At 39.8% G+C, this 22,370-nt stretch overlaps 1 protein-coding gene across 1 annotated transcript in view; it reads right to left on the minus strand.

Annotated features, from left to right (window-relative positions):
* EHHADH (enoyl-CoA hydratase and 3-hydroxyacyl CoA dehydrogenase) overlaps positions 1-22,370 on the minus strand; it is an 81,122-nt gene that overhangs the window by 4,534 nt on the left and 54,218 nt on the right. Inside the window, exon 6 of the mRNA XM_017866348.1 lies at positions 10,005-10,346. Coding sequence (XP_017721837.1) covers positions 10,005-10,346 — 342 coding nt within the window. The remainder of the gene's footprint in view (positions 1-10,004; positions 10,347-22,370) is intronic.

Raw genomic sequence — 22,370 nt, forward strand, 5'->3', positions numbered from 1 at the left:
AAAAAAAAAAAAAAAAAAAAGCCTACAGTATATAAGACAGTGTGATCATAGCAAAAGGATAGACACATAGATCAGCAGAATACAACTGACAGCCAAAAACAAACCCATACAATTATGGCCAATTAATTTTAACAAGAGCACCAAGAACATTCAATGGAGAAAGTATAGTCTTTTCTTTTTTTTTTTTTTTTTTTCTTTTGAGACGGAGTCTCGCTCTGTCGCCCAAGCTGGAGTGCAGTGGCCGGATCTCAGCTCACTGCAAGCTCTGCCTCCCGGGTTCACGCCATTCTCCTGCCTTAGCCTCCCAAGTAGCTGGGACTACAGGCGCCCGCCACCTCGTCCGGCTAGTTTTTTGTACTTTTAGTAGAGACGGGGTTTCACCGTGTTAGCCAGGATGGTCTCGATCTCCTGACCTTGTGATCCGCCCGCCTTGGCCTCCCAAAGAGCTGGGATTACAGGCTTGAGCCACCGCGCCTGGCCCAGAAAGTATAGTCTTTTCAACAAGTGATGCTGGGACAACTGGATATCCACATGCAAAAGAATGAAGTTGGACCCTTACCTCACACCATATACAAAACTAACTCAAAATGGATCACAGGCCTAAATGTAAGAGCTAAAACTATAAAATTCTTAGAGGCAGATCTTAGGAGTAAGTCTGATAGATGGATACATCTTTGCGATCTTGAATTAGGCAATGGTTTCTAAGATATGACACCCAAAGCACAAGCAACACATAGGCAATAATCACATGAAAAAATGTTCAACATCAATAGTCATTAAGAGAATGCAAATCAAAACCACAGTGAGATAATGCTTCAAACCCACTAGGATTGCAATAATGAAAAAGACAGACAATAACAAATTTTGGTGAGGATTTGGGGAAATTAGAACACTGATACATTGCTGGCAAATTTTTTAAATGGTACAGTTGCTGTGAAAAAGAGTTTAGTAGTTACTCAAAATGTTAAACATGGAGTTACTGTATGATCCAGCAATTCCACTGATATCTAAATCTCCAAGAGAACTGAAAATATATGTCCACATAAAGCTTGTACATGAATGTTCATTAGCAGCATTATTCAAAATAGCCAAATGCAGCCATAAAAAAGAATAAAATCACACATTTGCAACAACACAGATGCAGCTGGAGGCCATTATCCTAAGCAAATTAACAGAGAAACAGAAAACCAAATACTGCATGCTCTCACTTATAAGTGGGAGCTAAACACTGGGTACACATGACCCCAAAGATGGGAACAGTAAACACTGGGAATTTCAAATGAGGGAGTGAGGGAAGACGGAAGGGTTGAAAACCTACCTATCGGGTTCTATGTCCACTACTTGAGTGAACATTAGAAGCCCAAACCTTGGCATCATGCAATATATATACCCATGTAACAAACCTGTACATGTACCCCCTGAATCTAAAATAAAAGTAAAAAAAAAATTTCAGAAACCCTGAGCTAAGGCTGGATCCAGAAAATTGTGTATATTACATGTACACAGAATGTATACACATCTTTCTTATCTCCTCCCCAAAAGAAACAGATCAATGGCTATCAGTACTTATTAATTAAATTATTAATTAAATCTTCAACAGAATCAAATGTCTTCCACAGAAATGGAATCTTTCAAAATCTGAGATACAATGAGACATTTAAAAATGAAATCTATTAATTTAGTATAGTTCTCCTGCTTTGTGATTTTCCTGTATCAATGTCACTTGGCATTTTTTAAAGCTTTAAAATATTTTCTTGTAATTTTTGCATTTATACAATAAAAATAAATTTCATCTTCTCACATTAAAAAATTAGCCAAAAAATAAAAGCAATCTGAATGTCCATCAACTGGTGAATGGATACACAAAATGGAGAATATTATTCAGCCATAAAAAGGAATAAAATACGAGGCAGGCAGATCACCTGAGGTCAGGATTTCAAGACCAGCCTGACCAACATGGTGAACCCCATCTCTACTAAAAATACAAAAATTAGCTGGACGTGGTGGTGCACACCTGTAATCCCAGCTTCTTGGAAGGCTGAGGTAGGAGAATCGCTTGAACCTGGGAGGCAGAGGTTGCAGTGAGCTGAGATCACACCATTGCACTCCAGCCTGGGCAACGAGAGCAAAATTCTGTCTCAAAAAAAAAAAAAAAAAAAAAAAAAAAAAAAAAAAGAATAAAATAATGATACATGCTATAACATGAATGAATCTTGAAAGCATTATGCTAAGTTAAAGAAGCCGGGGCCGGGTGTGGTGGCTCATGCCTGCAATCCCAGCACTTTAGGAGGCCAAGACACAAGGATCATTTGAGCTCAGGGGTTCAAGACCAGCCTGGCCAACATGGCAAAACCCTGTCTCTACCAGAAATGCAACAAATTAGCTAGGTGTGGTGGCATATGCCTATAGTCCCAGCTCCTCAGGAGGCTGAGGTGGGAGGATTGCTTGGACTCAGGAGGCAGTGGTTGCAATGAGTTGAGATTGTGCCACTGCACTCTAGCCTGGGTGACAGAGTGACACCCCATCTCGAAAAAAAAAAAAAAAAGCCAGACACAAAAGGCTACATATTATACATATTGTATGGTTCCATTTATATGAAATGTCCAGAATAGGCAAATCTATAGAGACAGAAAGTAGATTCATGGTTGCCAAGGGCTGGAGGGAAAGGTGACGGAGAGCGACTATTGATGGGTAGAGGATTTCTTTGGGGAGTGATGAGAATGTTCTAAAATTGATGTGACAATGGTTGCATAAACTGTTAGTATCTAACAACCATTGAATTGTATTCTTTTCTGGTGATACTCTTACTATGCATTGTCTTATTTTTAAAAATTGTGGCAAAATACACATACGATTTACCATCATGACCATTTTTAAGTGCACAGTTCAGTGGCATTAAATACATTCACAATGTGTACAACCATCATCATAACTCTTCAAATTGCAAAGCTGAAACTCTGTATAGCTTTCAGCTTTGATGAAATGGTAACTCCCTATTTTCCCTCTCCCTAGCCCTGGCCAACCATTCTATTTTCTATATCTGTGAATCTGACTACTCCAGGTACCTCATATAAGTGGAATTATGCAGTATTTGATCTTTTATGCTTGGCTTATTTCACTTAGCAGTATGTCCTCATGGTTCACCCATGCTGTAACATGTGTCACAATTTTCTTCCTTTTTAAGGCTGGATAATATTCCATTGTATGCATATACCAAATTTTATTTACCCATTCATCCTTCAATGGACACTTGGGTTGCTTGTACTGTTGGGCTATTGTGAATGATGCTGTTATGAACATGAGTGTATAAATATCTATTTGAGTCCCTGCTTTCAATTCTTTTTTTGTTTGTTTGTTTCAGAGGGAGCCTCTCTCTGTCACCCAGGCTGGAGTGCAGTGGTGTGATCTCGGATCACTGCAACCTCCATCTCCTGGATTCAAGCGATTCTCCTGCCTCAGCCTCCCAAGTAGCAGGGATTACAGGTATGCACCACCACGTCCAGCTAATTTTTGTATTCTTAGTAGAGATGGGGTTTCACCATGTTGGTCAGGCTGGTCCCGAATTCCTGACCTCAAGTGATCCACCTGCCTTGGCCTCCCAAAGTGCTGGGATTACAGGCATGAGCCACTATGCCCAGTCCCTGCTTTCATTTCTTTGGGGTAAATATCCAGAAGTGGAATTGCTGGATCATATGGCACTTTTTACCTTTTAGAACTGTCATGCTGTTGTCCATAGCAGCTGTACCATTTTATTATTTATTTATTTATTTTTTGAGATGGAGTCCTGCTCTGTCACCCAGACTGGAGTGCAGTGGTGTGATCTCAGCTCACTGCAACCTCCGCCTCCTGAGTTCAAGTGATTCTCATGCCTCAGCCTCCGAAGTAGCTGGGATTACAGGCACCTGCCACCATGCCTGGCTAATTGTTTTTTGTATTTTCACTAGAGACAGGGTTTCATCATATTGGCCAGGCTGGTCTCAAATTCCTGACCTCAGGTGATCCACCCACGTCGGCCCCACAAAGTGCTGGGATTACAGGCGTGAGCCACTGTGCCCAGTCGCAGCTGTACCGTTTTACATTAAATCGCTTTAAAAGGGTGATTTTTGGCCTGGCGCAGTGGTTCATGCCTGTAATCCCAGCACTTTGAGAAGCTGAGGCAGGTGGATCACTTGAGGCCAAGAGTTTGAGACCAGACTGGCCAACATGGCGACACCCCATCTCTACTAAAAATACAAAAATTAGCCGGGCATAGTGGCACATGCCTATAGTCCCAGCTACTCAGGAGATCGAGGTACAAATAATCACTTGAAACTGGAAGGTGGAGATTGCAGTGAGCTGAGATTGTGCCACTGCACTCCAGCCTGGGCAATACAGCAAGAACCTGTCTTCAAAAAAAAAATTAAAATAAATAAATACATACATAAATAAAAGGGTGAATTTTATATATGAGTTACATTTCAATTAAACTGTTATATATAAAAAAAAACCTGAAGAGCATCAACCTTCAGGGAGCTTCTGATCTAGCAGTGGAAAGAGGAGTTCACAAATATCCATTCCATATGGTAAAGTAAATGATGTGAAAAGTTCAAATTCCTTTGATTCAAAGGGAAAAAATTACATTCAGTTGGAGGAATCAAGAAGAGCTTCAAGACAAAGACATTTGAAATGGACCTTAAAGGCAGATTAGACTGTAATAGGTAAAATTCAGGACGTTGAACCATCCAGGTCAAGGAAGGGAGAAACATAAGGAGAAATATTTTAAGCAAAGGCAAGAAAAAAATGGAAAATGAAGAAAATTATTTGATGAAAATATGTTATTTGTTTCCAACACTAATTCCTTTTCCTCCTGGCACACAGAAGACTGTACTTTCTAGATTCCTGGCATCCTGTTAGGGCCCGTGAGTAACTGTGATCAGTGAAATATTGTGGTGGTGGCTGGGGGCAATGTGGGTTCTCAGATTGACTCCTAAAGTCTCCCACAAGACCCTCCATAGATACGCGGATGTAGAGAATGCAGAGAACGACTCCAGGGCCTTGAAGAAGCCCTAAAGTAGGTGATGGGGTAAACTGTGGCCTGTAGGTCAAACCCTACCCACTGCTGATTTTTGCACTGCCTGCAGACAAAACATGTTTTACAGTTTTAAATAAAAAACTTAAAAGCACCGTTTTGTGACACATGAAAATTTTTTCACATTCAAAATTCAGTGTCCATAAATAAAATTTTATTGGAATACAAGGCTAATTTGTTTCAATATTGTCTATGGCTGGGTTTTTGTTTTGTTTTGTATTTTGTTTGTTTTTAGAGATAGGGTCTTGTTCTGTTGACCAGGATGGAGTACAGTGGTGGCATCATGGCTTACTGCAGCCTCTATGTCCTGGGTTCAAGTGATCTTCCTGCCTCGACCTCCCTAGTGGCTGCAATTGAGGCATGTGCCACCACGCCCGGCTCTACGGCTGTTTTTGTGCACAATGGTAGACTTGGGTAGTTGCAACAGAGACTGTATGGTCCACAAAGCTTAAAATATTTACCATCTGGAACTTTACAGAAAAACTTTGCTGACCCTTATCATGGAGAATGGCAGAGCCACTAGTGGGAAGAAACCCCAGTCCTAGAATGACCTTATGGAATAAGCATTAAATAAATACTTATTGTGTTAAGCTACTGAGATCGCTGGGTTACCTGTTACAGCAGCAGATGATCTGTTGCCTAACCAGTCCACTGTGGATAAAAAGGCTTTGTGAAAGCCACTTATATATTACTCCTCTATACTTTGTATTTACTAGCATGGAGGATTGGTTTTGAAGATAGGATGTATCAGTCATCAGAAATACTGATTTAGTCTATCCAGAACATATTTATTTAATTTTCCAAGTGTATTAAATTACTCAATACTATATAATAAATAAATTATTAAGAACACAGTTTTCCAAATGTATTAACCCCCTGCACTTCTCCCAAGAACAAGCAGACTGAATGACTCTCACTTCTACAGCAACTTGTATCCTAAACTTTAGCTTTGATAAACCTTTTCTACATTAAAAGGTAGAATGTGGGGTTCAAAACTCTGCTAGTTTTGAACCTAGCTCCTAGCTATTAGTTTCAAGCTTCATACAGTTCTCTAATTTTGCCTCATAGATGTATATAGACAGGGACAAGGAGTCCTGCTCCCCTGCCAAATTACTGCATTTGACTGCCATGGAATTGAATTTGATCAGGAACCTCTTCTACTCAGAGAAGTAAATACCAAATAAGGATGTTTTAAATGCTAGTTTTGCAGTTTCTTATCAACTACATTCCCCTGTCCTGACAGGCCTGGGAGCCCGCGTGTGGTGTGAGAATGTGAACTTGCAGGGTTACCAATTGGAACTGCATCTCCTGCGGGGCTGAGAAGCCTGGGCCTGGGCTCATGGAAACAAGCAAACAACTGGAATCATCAGGGTGAGGATTCTGTGGGGAGCACAATGGAAGGGCAATGAATCACAGAGTTTTGAGACTTTGGCCTGAGAGTGGCTGAAATGATAATTCCTAAAATTAAAGCTGAATAAGAAGAAAATAAAGATAAGGGGAGCTGATCGAGTAATGGATGTAGTTGAAATAACCCATTAAGAAAGATATAAGGAAAGATATGAGGTATTGGTGAAGAGTGGGATTTCAGATTTTAGAAGTGAGGAAATATTCAGGGTAGTGACAAGACCTGTAGAGAAGCAATGAGTATGGAATGTGGAAGTGAGGTGAGGCGAATGTCCCTGAGTCTGAGGAGGCAAAAAACTCAGACGCTACAAGCAGGGAATGATTGTCCATGGAGACAATGAGGACAACCAGGATGGCAGCAGGGTTTGGGCCAAAGTGGGTAGCTGTGAGCCAGGAACTAAAGTTTTCAGCAAATGGAGGGGGAGCCATGACAGTAATGAAAAGGGATAGAATGACAAGACCACAGGGCAGGACCACAAAGGACAGTGTCCCATAAAGTGCAATGGTCTGAGAAGTGACCCAGAGGCCCATGGAGTGTGGGAAAAGTGGCAGCATTCCCTGGAGAGGGCAGCAGATGCAAGTCCTCAGGGTAAGCCGGGTTTCAGTCAGGAGGCAGAGGAGGGTCATGGAGTCTTTCAGAGGACACGAGGGAGCAGTAGAAGGCTGCACCACAAAGATGAAATGCAGGGTAGTGTGGCAATACACACGAAGAGGGCAGAAACGTCCAGATCCTCTTACTTTATTTCTATCTATGTGTCTTTTATATATTTATTACGCCCTTTCCAATATTTTTCAAAACAATGTGGATATCGTTTTAAAAAAATACTTCAAACTTTTAAACATTATATGCCAGAAACAAACCTGAAGCCTTTTAAAGAAAGGCTCACAACAAAATTGGGAAATTCTGTCAAACAATGGTTGACAAACACAATACTGATGGACTTACCAGCTTGCTATTATTTGCATTAATTATTCTTGGCTTGAAGGAATTGAAGGGAGAAGAAAGAGGTAAGTGCATAACAACTAGAAATAAATATTGGCATTGCTGAAATATTTAATAGTACAAAAAGAGGAACAATCATAGTTCTTTGTCACTCTACTTATCCATCTTCTTAAAAAATCACAAGCGAGGCCAGACACAAAGGCTCATGCCTGTAATTCCAGCACTTTGGAAGGCCAAGGTGGGCAGATCACCTGAGGTCAGGGGTTCAAGACTAGCCTGGACAACATGGTGAAACCCTGTCTCTACTAAAAATACAAAAATCAGCCAGGCTTGGTGGCGCAGCACTTGTAATCTCAGCTACCCAGGAGGCTGAAGCACGAGAATTGCTGGCACCTGGGAGGTGGAGGTTGCAGTGAGCTGAGATTGTGCCACTGCACTCCAGCCTAGGTGACAGAACAAAACTCCATTTCAAAAAAAAAAAAAATCACAAGTGAACCAAGGATAGACCTCATCAGAGTCAGAGCTGAAAAGAACACAATGTATTTATATTAAAGACAGATTCTTTGATACCAAAGCTGAATTGAGACAACAAACAGACTGAGAAAATGTGGAGTGAGATCTTTGCCTCCAAGTTGGGTTGGTGCTAGAGCAGGGGTCCTCAACCTCTGGCTGTGGACCGGTACCGGTCCGTGATCTGTCAGCAGAGCAGGAGGTGAGCAGCAGGCCAGGGAGCATTTCAGCCTTGACCTCCGCTTCCTGTCAGATCAGTGGTGGTATTAGACTCTCACAGGAGTGCGACCCCTATTGTGAACTGCGCATGCGAGGGATCTGGGTTGCACACGGGAGGGATCTGGGTTGCACACGGGAGGGATCTGGGTTGCGCACGCGAGGGATCTAGGTTGCGCATGCGAGGGATCCAGGCTGCGGCTCCTTCTGAGAATTTAATGCCTGATGATCTGAGGTGGAACAGTTTCATCCCAAAACCATCACCCCCGAGTCCGTGGAAAAATTGTATTCCGTGAAACTGGCCCTGGTGCCAAAAAGGTTGGAGACCACTGTGCTAAAGAGCTGGGCAAGGGTTAAGAAAGTTGATGCTTTTACACTAAAAGGCAAATATCATATGTTCTCACTCATATGTGGGAGCTTAAAATGTAGATCTCATAATGATACAGAGTAAATTGCTGGTTGCCAAAAGCCAGGAAGGGAAGGGGAGAAAGGGAGATGAAGGGGGAAAAAAGGATATAAATGTATTTATTACCACTGAACTGTATACTTACAAATCGTAAAGATGGTTAAAAAAAAAAAGAAAGAAAAATCAGAATAAGGGCTATAGACTAAATAATCGTTTTTTATATTAATCGCCATGTTTTTAAAGATAAATTATACTGTGGTCACGTAAGAGAATATTTAGTTTTAGGAAATACACATAAGTCTGTAACTTATTCTTAGAGTTCAGAAAAGAGAGAGGGAAATAAAATAAATATAGTAAAATGTTAACATTTGGAGGATCTGGATAAAAAGTATATGATAATTTTTTGTACTATTAAAACTTTCTTGCGTGTCTTCAATTATGATTAAAAAAACTTAATTGTAAGAAAAAAAGGAAGAAAGTTGATGCCTTTAGTAAACTATGGACCCTCTCCCCAGAAGATTGTACCTGAGCTGGTACAAAGAATGTTTCACTTGCCATCTCAAGGGATTTAAAATCTACCAAATACCATTCTTGAGCAAGTGAAGCTTAGGAAGGTGGCCCAGAAAAGCCAATCAGGCAGCCAGCTTCTGAGGAAAGAAGATAATTTGTTTGGGAAAATTCCAGAGGGAAAAAAGTAGGGAAGCCATGGTTTCAGGGTTTAGATGGATTTGAGGATAGTGGTTTTGAACAGGAGAAGTGAATGGCTCAGGGGCCAGAAAGACAAGAGACTTCATTACAAATACCTAGCTATGAGAGTGACAGGCCATACCTTGAAATGTGGTACAAATCATCATCAGGAAATCCAGGAATGAGAAATTCATACAGGGAAGAGGTAGCATAGAATAAAAAATGCCAGGCCAGGAGTGGTGGCTCACACCTGTCATCTCAGAACTTTGGGACACTGAGGCAGGTGGATCACTTAAGGCCAGGAGTTCGAGATCAGCCTGACCAACATGGCGAAGCCCTGTCTCTATTAAAAATACAAAAATTAGCTGGGCATGGTGGCAGTAGTCACAGCTACTCAGGAGGCTGAGGAAAGATAATCACTTGAACCCGGGAGGTGGAGGTTGCAGTGAGCCGAGATCACGCCACTGCACTCCTGCCTGGGTGACAGAGCAAGGCTCTGTCTCAAAGAAAAAAAGAATAAAACATTCCTAGTCTGAGTCAGACGTAGGGTCCGACTTTCACCCTACTCGTGTTTAGCTCACTGTTGAGAAGGCTGGCATCTCTAGGCCTCTTATGTTAAAGAAGAGAGCTCATGGGGCAGTGTGAGAATTAGCTTAGCTAACACAAGTAATGTGTCTTACGTGAAACCTAGCATCTGGTGGCCCTAAGCAAATGGTAGCACATTACATGAGCGGATTTGGAGGATTCCATTCATTACCCAATGCTCTTACCAACAACACCAACTGAGGAGACGGGCTGCGCTGATGCTGTTTTCCATGATGCTCCAGAGGGAGTTGACCACTTATTTGCTTTCCTTTCAGCAAAGAAAGCATATTGCAGGGCTCTAGCCTGCCCTGATTGCAAAAGATATAGAAACAGCTCCTCCTCCTTCTTGATGCCCACTTCATAGGGATACTGCACAGCAGCCTGGACTGCACGGACACAAGCCTCCTGAGCAAGACACCCAGGGTGCTGCTTCCACATCTTCAAGAGGACCTCACTAAAAATGGTGTCCATGTTGGGCAAGCTCTGAATTGGCTTGTTGCAGAGTCTACGGGATTCTAGTGGTTGATCTGAAAGGAATAAGAACGATCAGAGCTTTGGAAATAGTACTTGTACAAAGGAAATATGAAAATATAATAATAATATTAACCTGTTCAAATTCAAAGCACAAACTAAAGGCTATTCATTAAGATAGTTCATGTACACTAAACCTATGTACACTAACATCTCTGATATTTTTATAACATAGTCTTATAAGATAGAATTTAGTAGATTCAAAGCAATTTTAGATTACCTAGTTTAGGCATAAAAGTTGTATTTTCTTTTAATCTAAGACCAAGACCATTTTAATAGATTAATTATTAATTTAATTAATCAATCAATTAATCAATAGATTAAATATTAATTATAATAGATTAAATATTAATCTGTCCAAGGAAAACAGTTCTGAGTTAACATTTTATTTATTAATTTTTAAAAATAATTTCAGCTTTTATTTTAGATTGAGGGCATACATATGCAGGTTTGTTACATGGGTATATCACACAATGCTGAGGCTTGGGATATGAATAATCCCGTCACCCCAGTAGTGAGCATAGTACCCAAAAGTCGGTTTTTCAACTTTTGCTGCCCTCCCTCCCTTCCCCGTAGTAGAGTCCCTAGTGTCTATTGTTGAGTGAATATTTTATATTCAAAATAACCTTAACTCCATTCCTAATAGTAACAAAAACCAGAAAAGGAGACAGTGTGATATTGATGCAAGGATAGGCATATAAATCAATGGAAAAGAATTGAGAGTTCACAAATGAATTCTTACAATTATAGCCAATGATTTTCAATATACGTGCCCAAACAATTCAATGGAAGAAAGGAGAGTCTCTCTTTTTTTTTTTTTATTCACATTCAGAATGTTTATCTTAAAACAAAGAATCGGAGGAACATTAATAATAGAAAATCCATATGGAAAGATTCACAATCTGCTCATTGAGAAATGGGAAAACAACTTCCCTGCCTTACTGCCAACCTGCTGTTTGAGGAGCCAGAAGTTGACGTGAAGTTGGAAGGTCACCTTTCCAGCTAAACCCCACCGAATAGTTGTGTGCATTTTTCTTCAAAAGCTCCACGACCAGAGGGAGCAGAACTGAGAACCAAAATACTGTTATTGGCAAGGGTTTGGCTCAAGGGTCTGAGATGTGTAAGCACCAAGAAGGGATAAGGAGATTGAGTAACATATGAAAAGGGGGGCTATAGGAACAAGCACAGAGAAAGTAAGTCAACAATAAACTACTTCCATGCAGAGCAAAGTGACTGTGCATATACATTCACACTCTCAAGTGAGGGCTACACTGCACGCTGACTCATACTATCTCAAACGTGGTTTATTGGAAAGATTCTAGTCCCCTAAGGGCACTCAGCATAGGAGCACAGTGACATGGTAACAGACATACACAAGCATACTGTTACCCTAAAGCAACAACACACTTTAGATCATAATCGTTCAGAAAAAAATCCTAGAAAGGAGCGTCTTTCAACAAATGGTGGTGGGATAATTGGATATCCACATGCCAAAAACAATCAAACAAAAAAACAAAACTTATGTCCTTACCTAGCACCATATATAAAAAGCAACTGAAAATGGATCACAAATCTAAATTGAAGAACTAATACTATAAAAATTCCTAGAAGAAAATACAAAAAATCTTTCAGGACCTTGGGGTTAGGCAAAGTATTCTTAGATATAACACCAAAAGCATGACATATAAAAGAAACAAGAAATCAGACTTCATAAAAATTGAAGACTTTTGTTATTCAAAGGATATCAATAAGAAAATGAAATGACAGCTGGGTGCAGTGGCTCACGCCTGTAATCCTAGCACTTTGGGAGGCCGAGGTGGGTGGATTGCCTGAGCTCAGGAGTTCGAGACGAGCCTGGGCAACACGGTGAAACACCATCTCTACTAAAATACAAAAAACTAGCTGGACATGGTGATATGCTCCTGTAATCCCAGCTACTCGGGAGGCTGAGGCAGGAGAATTGCTAGAACCTGGAGGGGCGGAGGCTGTAGTGAGCTAAGATCACACCATTGCACTCCAGCCTGGGTGACAGAGCGAGACTCCGTCTCTAAAAAAAAAGAAAAAAAAGAAAGAAAGAAATGATAAGCCATAAACTAGGAGAAAAATATTTGTGTGGTAGTCAGAATAACACCCCCACAAATGTTCATGTCTTAATTCCCAGAATCTGTGAATGTATTACCTCACATGGTAAAGGGATGTATCGGTGAGATTAAGATTAAAGACCTTGGCTGGGCGCAGTAGCCCACACCTGTAATTCCAGTACTCTGTGAGGCCGAGAGCTCAGGAAGTCGAGACCAACCTGGGCAATGTGGTGAAACTCTGTCTCTACCAAAAATACAAAAAATTAGCTGGGCATGGTGGCACACCCCTGTGGTCCCAGCTACTCTGGAGGCTGAAATGGGAGAATTGTTTGAGCCTGACAGGTGGCAGTGAGTGAGCCAAGGCTGCGCCACTGCACTGCAGTCTGGGTGACAGAGTGAGACCCCATCTCAAAAAAAAAAAAAAAAAAAAATCAGACCTTGAGATGGGGGATATTACCCTGTATTATCTGAGTGACTGCCATCTAATCATATGAGTCCTTAAAAGCAGAGAATCTTTCCTGACTGTGGTGAGGGGGATTCAACAAGGAAGAAGGATTAGAGAAATGCAACATGCAAAGGACTTGACCTGTTAGCCCTGATGTAGCTTTGAATATGAGGAAAGGAGAGCAAGAACTAAAGAATGCAGTATTCTCTAGAAGCTGGGATTGACCTTTGGTTTACAAGACCGCAAGTTTGCAAGCAAGAACATGGGGACGCTGATCCTACAATGCAAAGTGCTGAGTTCTGCCGACAACCCAAATGAGCAGGAAACAGTTTCTCCCCTAGAGCCTCCAGAAAAGAGTGCACCAGCTGACACCTGGACTTTAGCCCAAGGAGACCTCTAGAATACTTCTAGGCTACAGAACTGGAAGAAAATAATTTCGGATGATTTAAACTGCTAAGCTTGTGGTAATTTGTTATCACTGCGATAGAAAATACAATTGGCACATCGAATATTAAATAAAGAACTTGTTTCCAGGATATGTAATGAACTCTTATGACTCAATAATTAGGTAAACAATGTAATTTCTTAAATGGGCAAAAACTTGAGCAGATATTTCATCAAGGAGCATATGTGAATGGTTAATATGCACACAAAAAGATGCTCGACATCATTAGTCATTAAGGAAATGCAAATTAAAACCACAACAAATGTGGTAGACAGCCTCTAAGTAATGGGCTGTCATTTCTAGACTAGGTTACAAAAAGACTCTGGCTTCAGTCTTGCTCATACTTTCTTGCGCTCTCAAATTGGTCACTGTGATGGAAGCCAGCTGCCCTGTTGTGAGCCACCCTGTGGTGAAGCCCACATGGCAAAGAACTGAGGGAGGCTTTTAGCCCACAGTCAGTGAGGAACTGAGGCCCTCAGTACAACAGCCCATACAGAACTGGATCCTACTGCTTGAGTGAGTTTGAAAGCAGATTCTCCCCCTGACTCTCAATCAGCCCGAGATGATGACAGCCACAGCCAACACCTTGATTATAGCTTCATTTGAAATCTGAAAGCCAGAAGACCTAGGACGCTTGGATTCTGGACCCACAGAAATTGTGGAATAAATGTTTGATTTTAAGCCACTAAGTTTTGCGGTCATTTGTTATGCAGTTAGACTTACTAGAATGACTGTAATAAAAAGACATCACTACTGAATGTTGCTGATGATGTAGAGAAACTGGAAGCCTCATACATTGCTTCTGAGAGTATAAAACACCACCTCGCTTTGGAAAACAGTTCAGTTGTTTCTTAAAAAGATAAACATAAACTTATTGTTCAACCCAGCAATTTCACTCCCAGGAATCTACACAAGAGAAATGAAAGCATATGCCATAAAGAAAACCTGTCTACAAATATTCATGGCAGCATTATTTATAACAGCAAAATCTGGAAACAATTCAAACATCCATCAACTGTTGAATGAATAAAGAAAATGTGATAGAGCCATCCAATAGAATATTATTCAGCAATAAAAAGGATCAAACTGTTGACACATGCTACAATACAGATACAGATGAGCCTCAGAAACATTATGCTAACCAAAAGAAGCCAGACGCAAAACATTACACATGGTATGATGCCATTTAGATCCAATGTCCAAAAAATGCAAATCTATAGAGACAGAAAGATCAGTGGTTCCCTAGGGCTGGGGATGTGAGTAGGAGTTAGCGGTAATGGGCATGAAGAAACTTTTTGTGGGAGTGGACAAGTCTTAAAATTGATTTATGGGGATAGCTGCACAATCTGTGAGGCAAATCATGCCTCATTAAAGCTGTTAAAGTATATCTAAAAATGAATTTATCAAGAAAGGTACAAGACCTTTCAGAAGATAACTCTACCATTTTATTGAAGAACGTAAAATAAGACCTTAATAAAAACAGAAAAGCCCCATGCTCCTGGATATAAATATTTAATAGGATAAAAATATAAATATTTTCCATATGTATTATATATGAAATTTTAATAAGAATCCTTATGGTACTGTTAAAAAAATAACTTTACGGAATGATTCCAAAGTTTTCATAAAATAATAAATTCATAACAACTTATAGTTACCAAAACTTCAGCTATACCAGAAGTTGTTTTCTATAATGCACTGGCATCTCTTAAAAAATAAAACCACTTTATCAAAAATGTACATCTTAGTTATTTAGACAGAAAGCCTACCAAGGCTTATACCAGAGCAATTTCACCAGAAAAAGACATGAACATGAGCCCATCTGGCATTGAGCCCATCTGGCATTGGGTGTGTTAGGCGTGTTCAAGGGAACGTAAGGTTTGGATGTAATAATGTGCACATGGTAATACAGATATATTGTATAATCTCAACCTCCTTTTTTAATCAAAGAGACAAGAATATTTTCTTAATGCTTGATTAGTAAGTAGTGTTGGAAAGAATGAGTTTCTAAACTAATGATTTCCCATATGATGTTAAAGGATAGGATTCAGGAATGGAGAGAAGACAGTGGTTAAAGGCATGTGGTCCCTCTCATCCTACTACTCTGAAAAAACATGAACTGTATCCAATAGGGCCACCAATTACTTGCTCAATTACCCAAAGAGTTGTCCAATCCTCAATTTATGGGAAAGCAAACTCAGCAGAGAAGAATGGGGAACTCCCCCGGGGTCTACAGATGATTTTTAATTTGCCGGTGACCTAAAAGGAAGGCAAGAATGGACGATGGGGAGAGGAAGGAGAGAACAAGAGCATGGAGGTGCAAGTGGAAGGCAGGCCGGGTGGCTGGTGCAATCTATGCCATGTAACAGGGCATAGACAGCATTGGGATATCTTAGAACTGGATCTCTGTCTTGTGATACTACCTCTGTTCCCAGCATTCCTGGGGGTGCTTCTCAACATCATAGCACACATCAGATGTATTTGAAGAGTTTAAGAAGTTCAGATGCCCACATCATACCTCAAAATTAACTGTTGAATTTTTTAAGAGTAGTCATGCCCAGGCCTCACCATCGATTCAGTTAAGAATGTTTGCCGAGCACGGTGGCTCATGCCTGTAATCCCAGCACTTTGGGAGGCCGAGGCGGGTGGATCACGAGGTCAGGAGTTCAAGACCAGCTCAACCAAGATAGTGAAACCCTGTCTCTACTAAAAATACAAAAATTAACCAGGCACAGTGGCAGGTGCCTATAGTCTCAGCTACTCAGCAGGAGAATCGTTTGAATCTAGGTGGCAGAGGTTGCAGTGAGCCGAGATCATGCCACTACTCCAGCCTGGGCGACACAGTGAGACTCTGTCTCAAAAAAAAAAGAGAAAAGAAAAGAAAAGAATATTTAAAGGTGGGGCATAGTAAGACTATTCTTGAAAAGTCCAGAAGTTGATTTTAAGGTATAGTCTCTGGGAGCTCCAAGAGCAGAGAGTGTTGTCCACCACTGAATCAGGGACAGCTGCAGTTCCTGGCAATTTCGTTTTAGGCCAGAGATTGAGAAGAAAAGAAGGGGGAAAAAAGAGAGGAGAGAACAAAACTGAAATGAAAAGAAAGCCTGCTTAATGGTGTGCAGTAATTATTTCTGATCAGCATAATCCTATTATCCCGGGGACACTGAAAACCTTGCAGACTGCATATGGGCATTTTGGGAGCTATCCAAGGCACTTGTCTAGACCAGCCCTAGGGCCAAACTAAGCATATCCACTGGAAAATTTTGGATCTGGGCATAATTATAGATGGGTTTTCCCTGCTCAATTTCCTATTTCTTTCTTGCTGCAGCTATAACTAAGGAGGCTGTTATCTTACAACTTCAGTTATAAGATATTCAGAATTTCCCCTTTGGGTCTGTAAGTACAGCTGTTTTCAAAGTGTATTTCTTGTATACTTGGTAGTTTTCAAGTCACTCAGCAGTACCTACACAATAAGAGAGGCAAGTGTCAGCATGTTAGCATCAGCCTTAGCTGCCCAGGGAAATGGGGAGGAAAGGAACTAATCAGTGATTCAAATACACTATTAATTGAATTCTTTCCTTGACCCACTCACGTTTTGTCTTAGTTCTATGAGGTATTCTATGACATTTTTGATAAAAAAGATAAGTGAGTCATGTTTCTGAAGGAAGAAAAGGAGGTGATTATTTCCCCTTCTTCTGCTGTAATGGCAAGAAAAGATTTTTTCTGCCTAGGCTAAAGAGAGACTCAACAAGGGGTTCACGGAAATCGTGAACACAGACATAAAGGAATCTCTCTCTCTCTCTCTCTCTCTCTCTCTAACCCTGATAAACAGAAAGCTGTGTCCATCATAAAAGCTTTGCAAAGGACAGACAGAATAACTGCACATTAACAGGCTTCAAGAAGGTGACCCACAGAACTTGTCTAGCAAGTAAAAAGGAAGCTCAATTTAGACATGTGCGTAGGCCTCCTATGTAAGACAGGTCACTCTGCTCTTTTGAAACATGTTCATATAAATGTTCACAGAGAGCAAAAATAAATTACAAAGTGAGGAAGATAAAATGAAGAGAAAGACAAATAAAACCACTAAGGTTTTTTAAAAGCCACAACTCCAAAAGGACAAATAGACCAAGGTCTTTAGGCAGAATTAGAATTGTTAAAAGTCGCTAACACAGCCCAGCACAGCCACAGGAACAGGACCAGGGTTCATTACAGAAACAAAAACGGAGCATTAGGTTCCAGAGCTGAGACTCCCAGTTAGATAATTCCCTGTGCCCATTCCAGCTGGGGAAGGTTGAGAAAGAGAGAGCCTGTAGTCTCTTGGTCTTTGAATAAAGCACACACATTCAGTGTCATGCCAGAAACATGCACATGAGAACAGGAGTTCTTAGTTCAGAAACAGGCAGGCTGCTAGCCACATGCATGTGCAAATATATAGCATTTTACATGATCCTCCCCTCCCTGGTTTAGTCAAAGCAATCTGGTTTGGCCAAGTAATTCTGCATTGCACTACTGAATGCATTGCACTGCAGTAGTCTGGGAGGCTTCATAGAATACGAACATTAAAATGCATAAAGCTAACGAACTTCCACACTCAGCTCACCAGGATACAGTGTTAAGTTTGTAGAGGAATGTGCAGCTAAGTCCCAAATTGCGTTTTAGGTATGTTAACATTGTACACTCCCTTCCCACCTATAATTGGTTCCAAAAGTGCTGACTGGGACACTGACCACTGGAAATTCCCTTTTCTCCCTCCTTTCGTATAAGAAGTAGAAACTAAATAAATGTTCTTCATCATCTTCTTCTTTTTTTTCTTTTAAAGCAAACATTTGAGCAGTGGGAATGAGAATAGGTTGAATAATTGGAATATTGTTACAAATGGGAAGAGGGAACAGAAAATTTTACATGTATTTTAAAACAGAGACAGACTTTGCATAACACAAAAGTCCCCACTTTAAAGTGTATAGTTCAGTGTTTTTCAGAATATTCACAAGGTTGTGCAACCATATGTGTATGTATTTTAACCATGCCTTTCATAACTGATTTACAAAAATATCTTTAAGACTATAGCAGCCAGGTGCGGTACCTCACACCTGTAATCCCAGCACTTTAGGAGGCAGAGGCAGGTGGATCACTTGGGGTCAGGAGTTCGAGACCAGCCTGGCCAACATGGTGAAACCCTGTCTCTACTAAAAATACAAAAATTATCTGGGCGTGCTGGCATGCGCCTGTAATCCTAGTTACTTGGGAAACTGAGATAGGAGAACTGCTTGAACCCGGAAGGCGGAGGTTGCAGTAAGCCGAGATTGCACCATTGTACTCCAGCCTGGGCGAAGAAGCAAGACTCGGTCTCAAAAAAAAGACTATAGGTAGTGTTTGCACGTCAGGTGTAAAAAAATCAAAACTAGCAAAAATTATCTCCTTTCTTACCCTTGTTCTCTGTATATCAATGGTTCTCAAAGTGTGGTCCCCAGAACACAGCATTAACATCACCTAAGCATGTTAGTTAGAGATACAAATTCTTGGGCCCCACCCCAGATTAAATGAATCAGAAAGTAATGAGTGGGGCCCTATCTATGTTTTAACAAGACCACAAAAAAGCAATTTTGATGCACAGTGAGGTTTGAGGACCATGGCTCTAGATCAAGACAATTGCTCTAGCTTTCCATAACTATAGATTTCTAATAAATGCATATATATGTAATGTAATTAACATATTGAATTTTTGTGGAAACTTTCCTTCAAGTTAATCCATCAATTTTGTTCTGATAAATGACCACACACTAACAACTATATTTAAAACAAAGAGGCTGGGTGTGGTGGCTTACGGCTGTAATCCCAGCACTTTGGGAGGCAGAGGCAGTGGATCACCTGAGGTCAGGAGTTTGAGACCAGCCTGGCCAACATGGTGAAACCCCAACTCTACTAAAACCACAAAAATTAGCTGGGTGTGGTGGCGCATGCCTATAATCGCAGCTACTCCAGAGGCTGAGGCAGGAGAATTGCTTGAACCCGAGAGGCGGAGGTTGCAGTGAGCCGAGGTCATGGCACTGCACGCCAGCCTGAGCAACAAGAGTGAAACTCCGTCTCCAAAAAAAAAGGAAAAAGAAAAATAAAGAGAAAAAAGAGGAAAGTGGGGAAGCACAAAAAGAAAAGATAGGCACAAGGCCTCAAATGAAAATGAAAGGCAAAATAAATAGGTCTCATTAAACTACAAAGTTGGTAAGAGAACAAATGGCAAATGTAGATAAGATTCTGAGTTAATCCCTGGTTGATCTGTCCTTTTCTCTACCTTGATCTCTAGTGTTTGTCTATTACAAATCAGCACCAAGAAATCATAGGATTTCAAACAGTGGAACTCATTTAAAAAAGGAAAAACAGTAGGAGTCCTAGGGTTTCCGTAGGATTCTAATCACTAAACCCCAAAACAGACATTACACCCCAAAACCTTGCTTGAGTTGTGGCAAGGACAAATAACTAGGCACCCAACCACTGTAGCCTGTGAGGTCTCAGAACATGATTTGAAACCAACTAATTTTGTTGAACCCTTTCTTTTACCAATACATAAAATAAAGCCCCAAAGGTGATTTGTTAAGGTCCATGTAGCTAAGGCTGAGAGCTCTGTCCCTCCTGACCTCCAGTCCCAAGCCCCTTTCTCTAACAGAATGCATCCTTTCCACACCGGCCTCCCAAAGGTATCCCTTTTTTTTGAGGGGGTAAATTTAATGACTCAGATATTAGGAAAAGATCTTTTTTTTTCAAGTCAAGAGTCTAGACTACCTACTACCCAAGTTCAACCACTACTGAAAATTTGTTACATCGCCTTATAGTTTTTCCTTATGCAGATATGTATAAGAACACACGCACACACTTGTAAAATTTTCTATCTGGCTGTTTTCTTCTTAATACTATATGTAAGCAATTTTCCAAGTTCTTCAACTTTCTTTAAAATGGAAGTTGTAATAGCTGAATGAAGTTACTTCATTGAGATTATCGTTTTACATAATTAATTTCCCAAAACTAAATATTTGACTTTCCAATATTTTATGATAATCTAAAAGCTTTAGTGAGCATTACTATATACAAATCTTTGTGTATTTATGTGATTATTTCTCTATGGTAAATTCCTAAGAATAGAAAAACTAAGTCAAAAGCTATGAGTAATTTTAAGCCTCTATATGTGATGTGTCCAATTGCCTTCTAGATAGGATGTATTACAAGCATTCTAATGAGAACTTATTTAAACTCAGTCTCACTGTATTTTTTCCATCTGTTCTGATCTGTTTGGCAAAAATTAGTGTCTTTTAAATCACTTTTTTGTTAATAAATTTTAAAAAGCATTTAAGAGTTAAGCGTACACTTACTTTACAACCCAGCAATACTATTCTCAGGTATTTACCCAAGAAAAAGGAAAAACTATGTCTACAAAGACTTGTGTAGGCCCAAAGTGGAAACAACCTAAATGTCCATCAACTGATAATGGATAAACAAATTGTGGTTTACCCACACTGTGGAACACAAGTCAATTAAAAGGAAGAAAATATTAATGCATGCAACAATAGGAATGGCTCTCAAAAACATTATGCAAAATAAAGCCAGCCACAGAAGACTATATACTACTGCATGATTTCATCCATATGAAATTCTAAAAAAACTGTAAAACTATGACAGAAAGTAGGTCACTGGTTGCCTGTGGCCAAGGGGAAGAAAAAAGGATTTATGGGAAAGGAGTATGAGAATACTTTTTAGGGTGATAGAACTATATTTTGATTGTGGCAATGGTTACATAACTGTAAACAATTACCAAAATTCACCAAACTCTCCCCTTAAAATGCATGAATTTTATTTGTAGAAATTATACCTCAATAAAGCTGGAAAAAATAAAAACAAAACCAAAAACAATTTAGAAATGTTTGAGAAAGCTAACTTATCCTAAGCCGGGGAATAAAACAAAACAAAAGCAAAATCACTTAAGAAATTTTGGAGAAAACTAACATTTTCATTTTGCTTATTTCCTTTCCATTTGTATCTGTGTCCATACATACTCTAGATCATGATGATCATTACTCTATACACGATTATATACTATATAATTGCAAATACATGTACATTTATATTCTAAACATTTTTATATCACAATTTTACATTTTTCTATATGGTCTTCATGATTATAATTTAAAATAGTAATACATAATTGTCTAAAGCCCTGAAGTGTTAAAAGGCGAATTACAGGTTTAAAGCAAATGGTGCCTCAATATTTGGATGCCACCAAGTGGACAAACTGTATAATGTCATTAAGATTAAACACTACTTGGTAAGTTTTATAAAGTAAAACTGTTTAATGTCTAAAATTAATTTAAAATTGTCAATAAAATAACGTGTAACCAGACCATTTTATAAATGTAGCTAAGGTTGAGACCTGAATCCAGGTCTCCTAGATCATGAACCTCATCTATTTCTTGAAGTAACTTAATTTTCAAATCAGAATCTAGGGAAATCACTTAAGGAAAAGAACTTCCTGTTGAAATTGAGACCTTTTTCTCCACATCCTCCCCAGCACCTGTTGTTTCCTGATTTTTTAATGATTGCCATTCTAACTGGTGTGAGATGGTATCTCATTGTGGTTTTGATTTGCATTTCTCTGATGGCCAGTGATGATGAGCATTTTTTCATGTGTCTGTTGGCTGTATGAATGTCTTCTTTTGAGAAATGTCTGTTCATATCCTTTGCCCACTTTTTGATGGGGTTGTTTGTTTTTTTCTTGTAAATTTGTTTGAGCTCTTTGTAGGTTCTGGATATTAGCCCTTTGTCAGATGAGTAGATTGCAAAACTTTTCTCCCATTCTGTAGGTTGCCTGTTCACTCTGATGGTAGTTTCTTTTGCTGTACAGAAGCTCTTTAGTTTAATTAGATCCCATTTGTCAATTTTGGCTTTTGCTGCCGTTGCTTTTGGTGTTTGGATTGTAAACTAGTTCAACCATTATGGAAAACAGTATGGCGATTCCTCATTTTCTTCTAGGGTTTTTATGGTATTAGGTCTAACATTTAAGTCTCTA

The sequence above is a fragment of the Rhinopithecus bieti genome, unplaced genomic scaffold (genome assembly GCF_001698545.2).
Source record: "Rhinopithecus bieti isolate Rb0 unplaced genomic scaffold, ASM169854v2 scaffold_2432, whole genome shotgun sequence".
Classification (NCBI taxonomy): domain Eukaryota; kingdom Metazoa; phylum Chordata; class Mammalia; order Primates; family Cercopithecidae; genus Rhinopithecus; species Rhinopithecus bieti.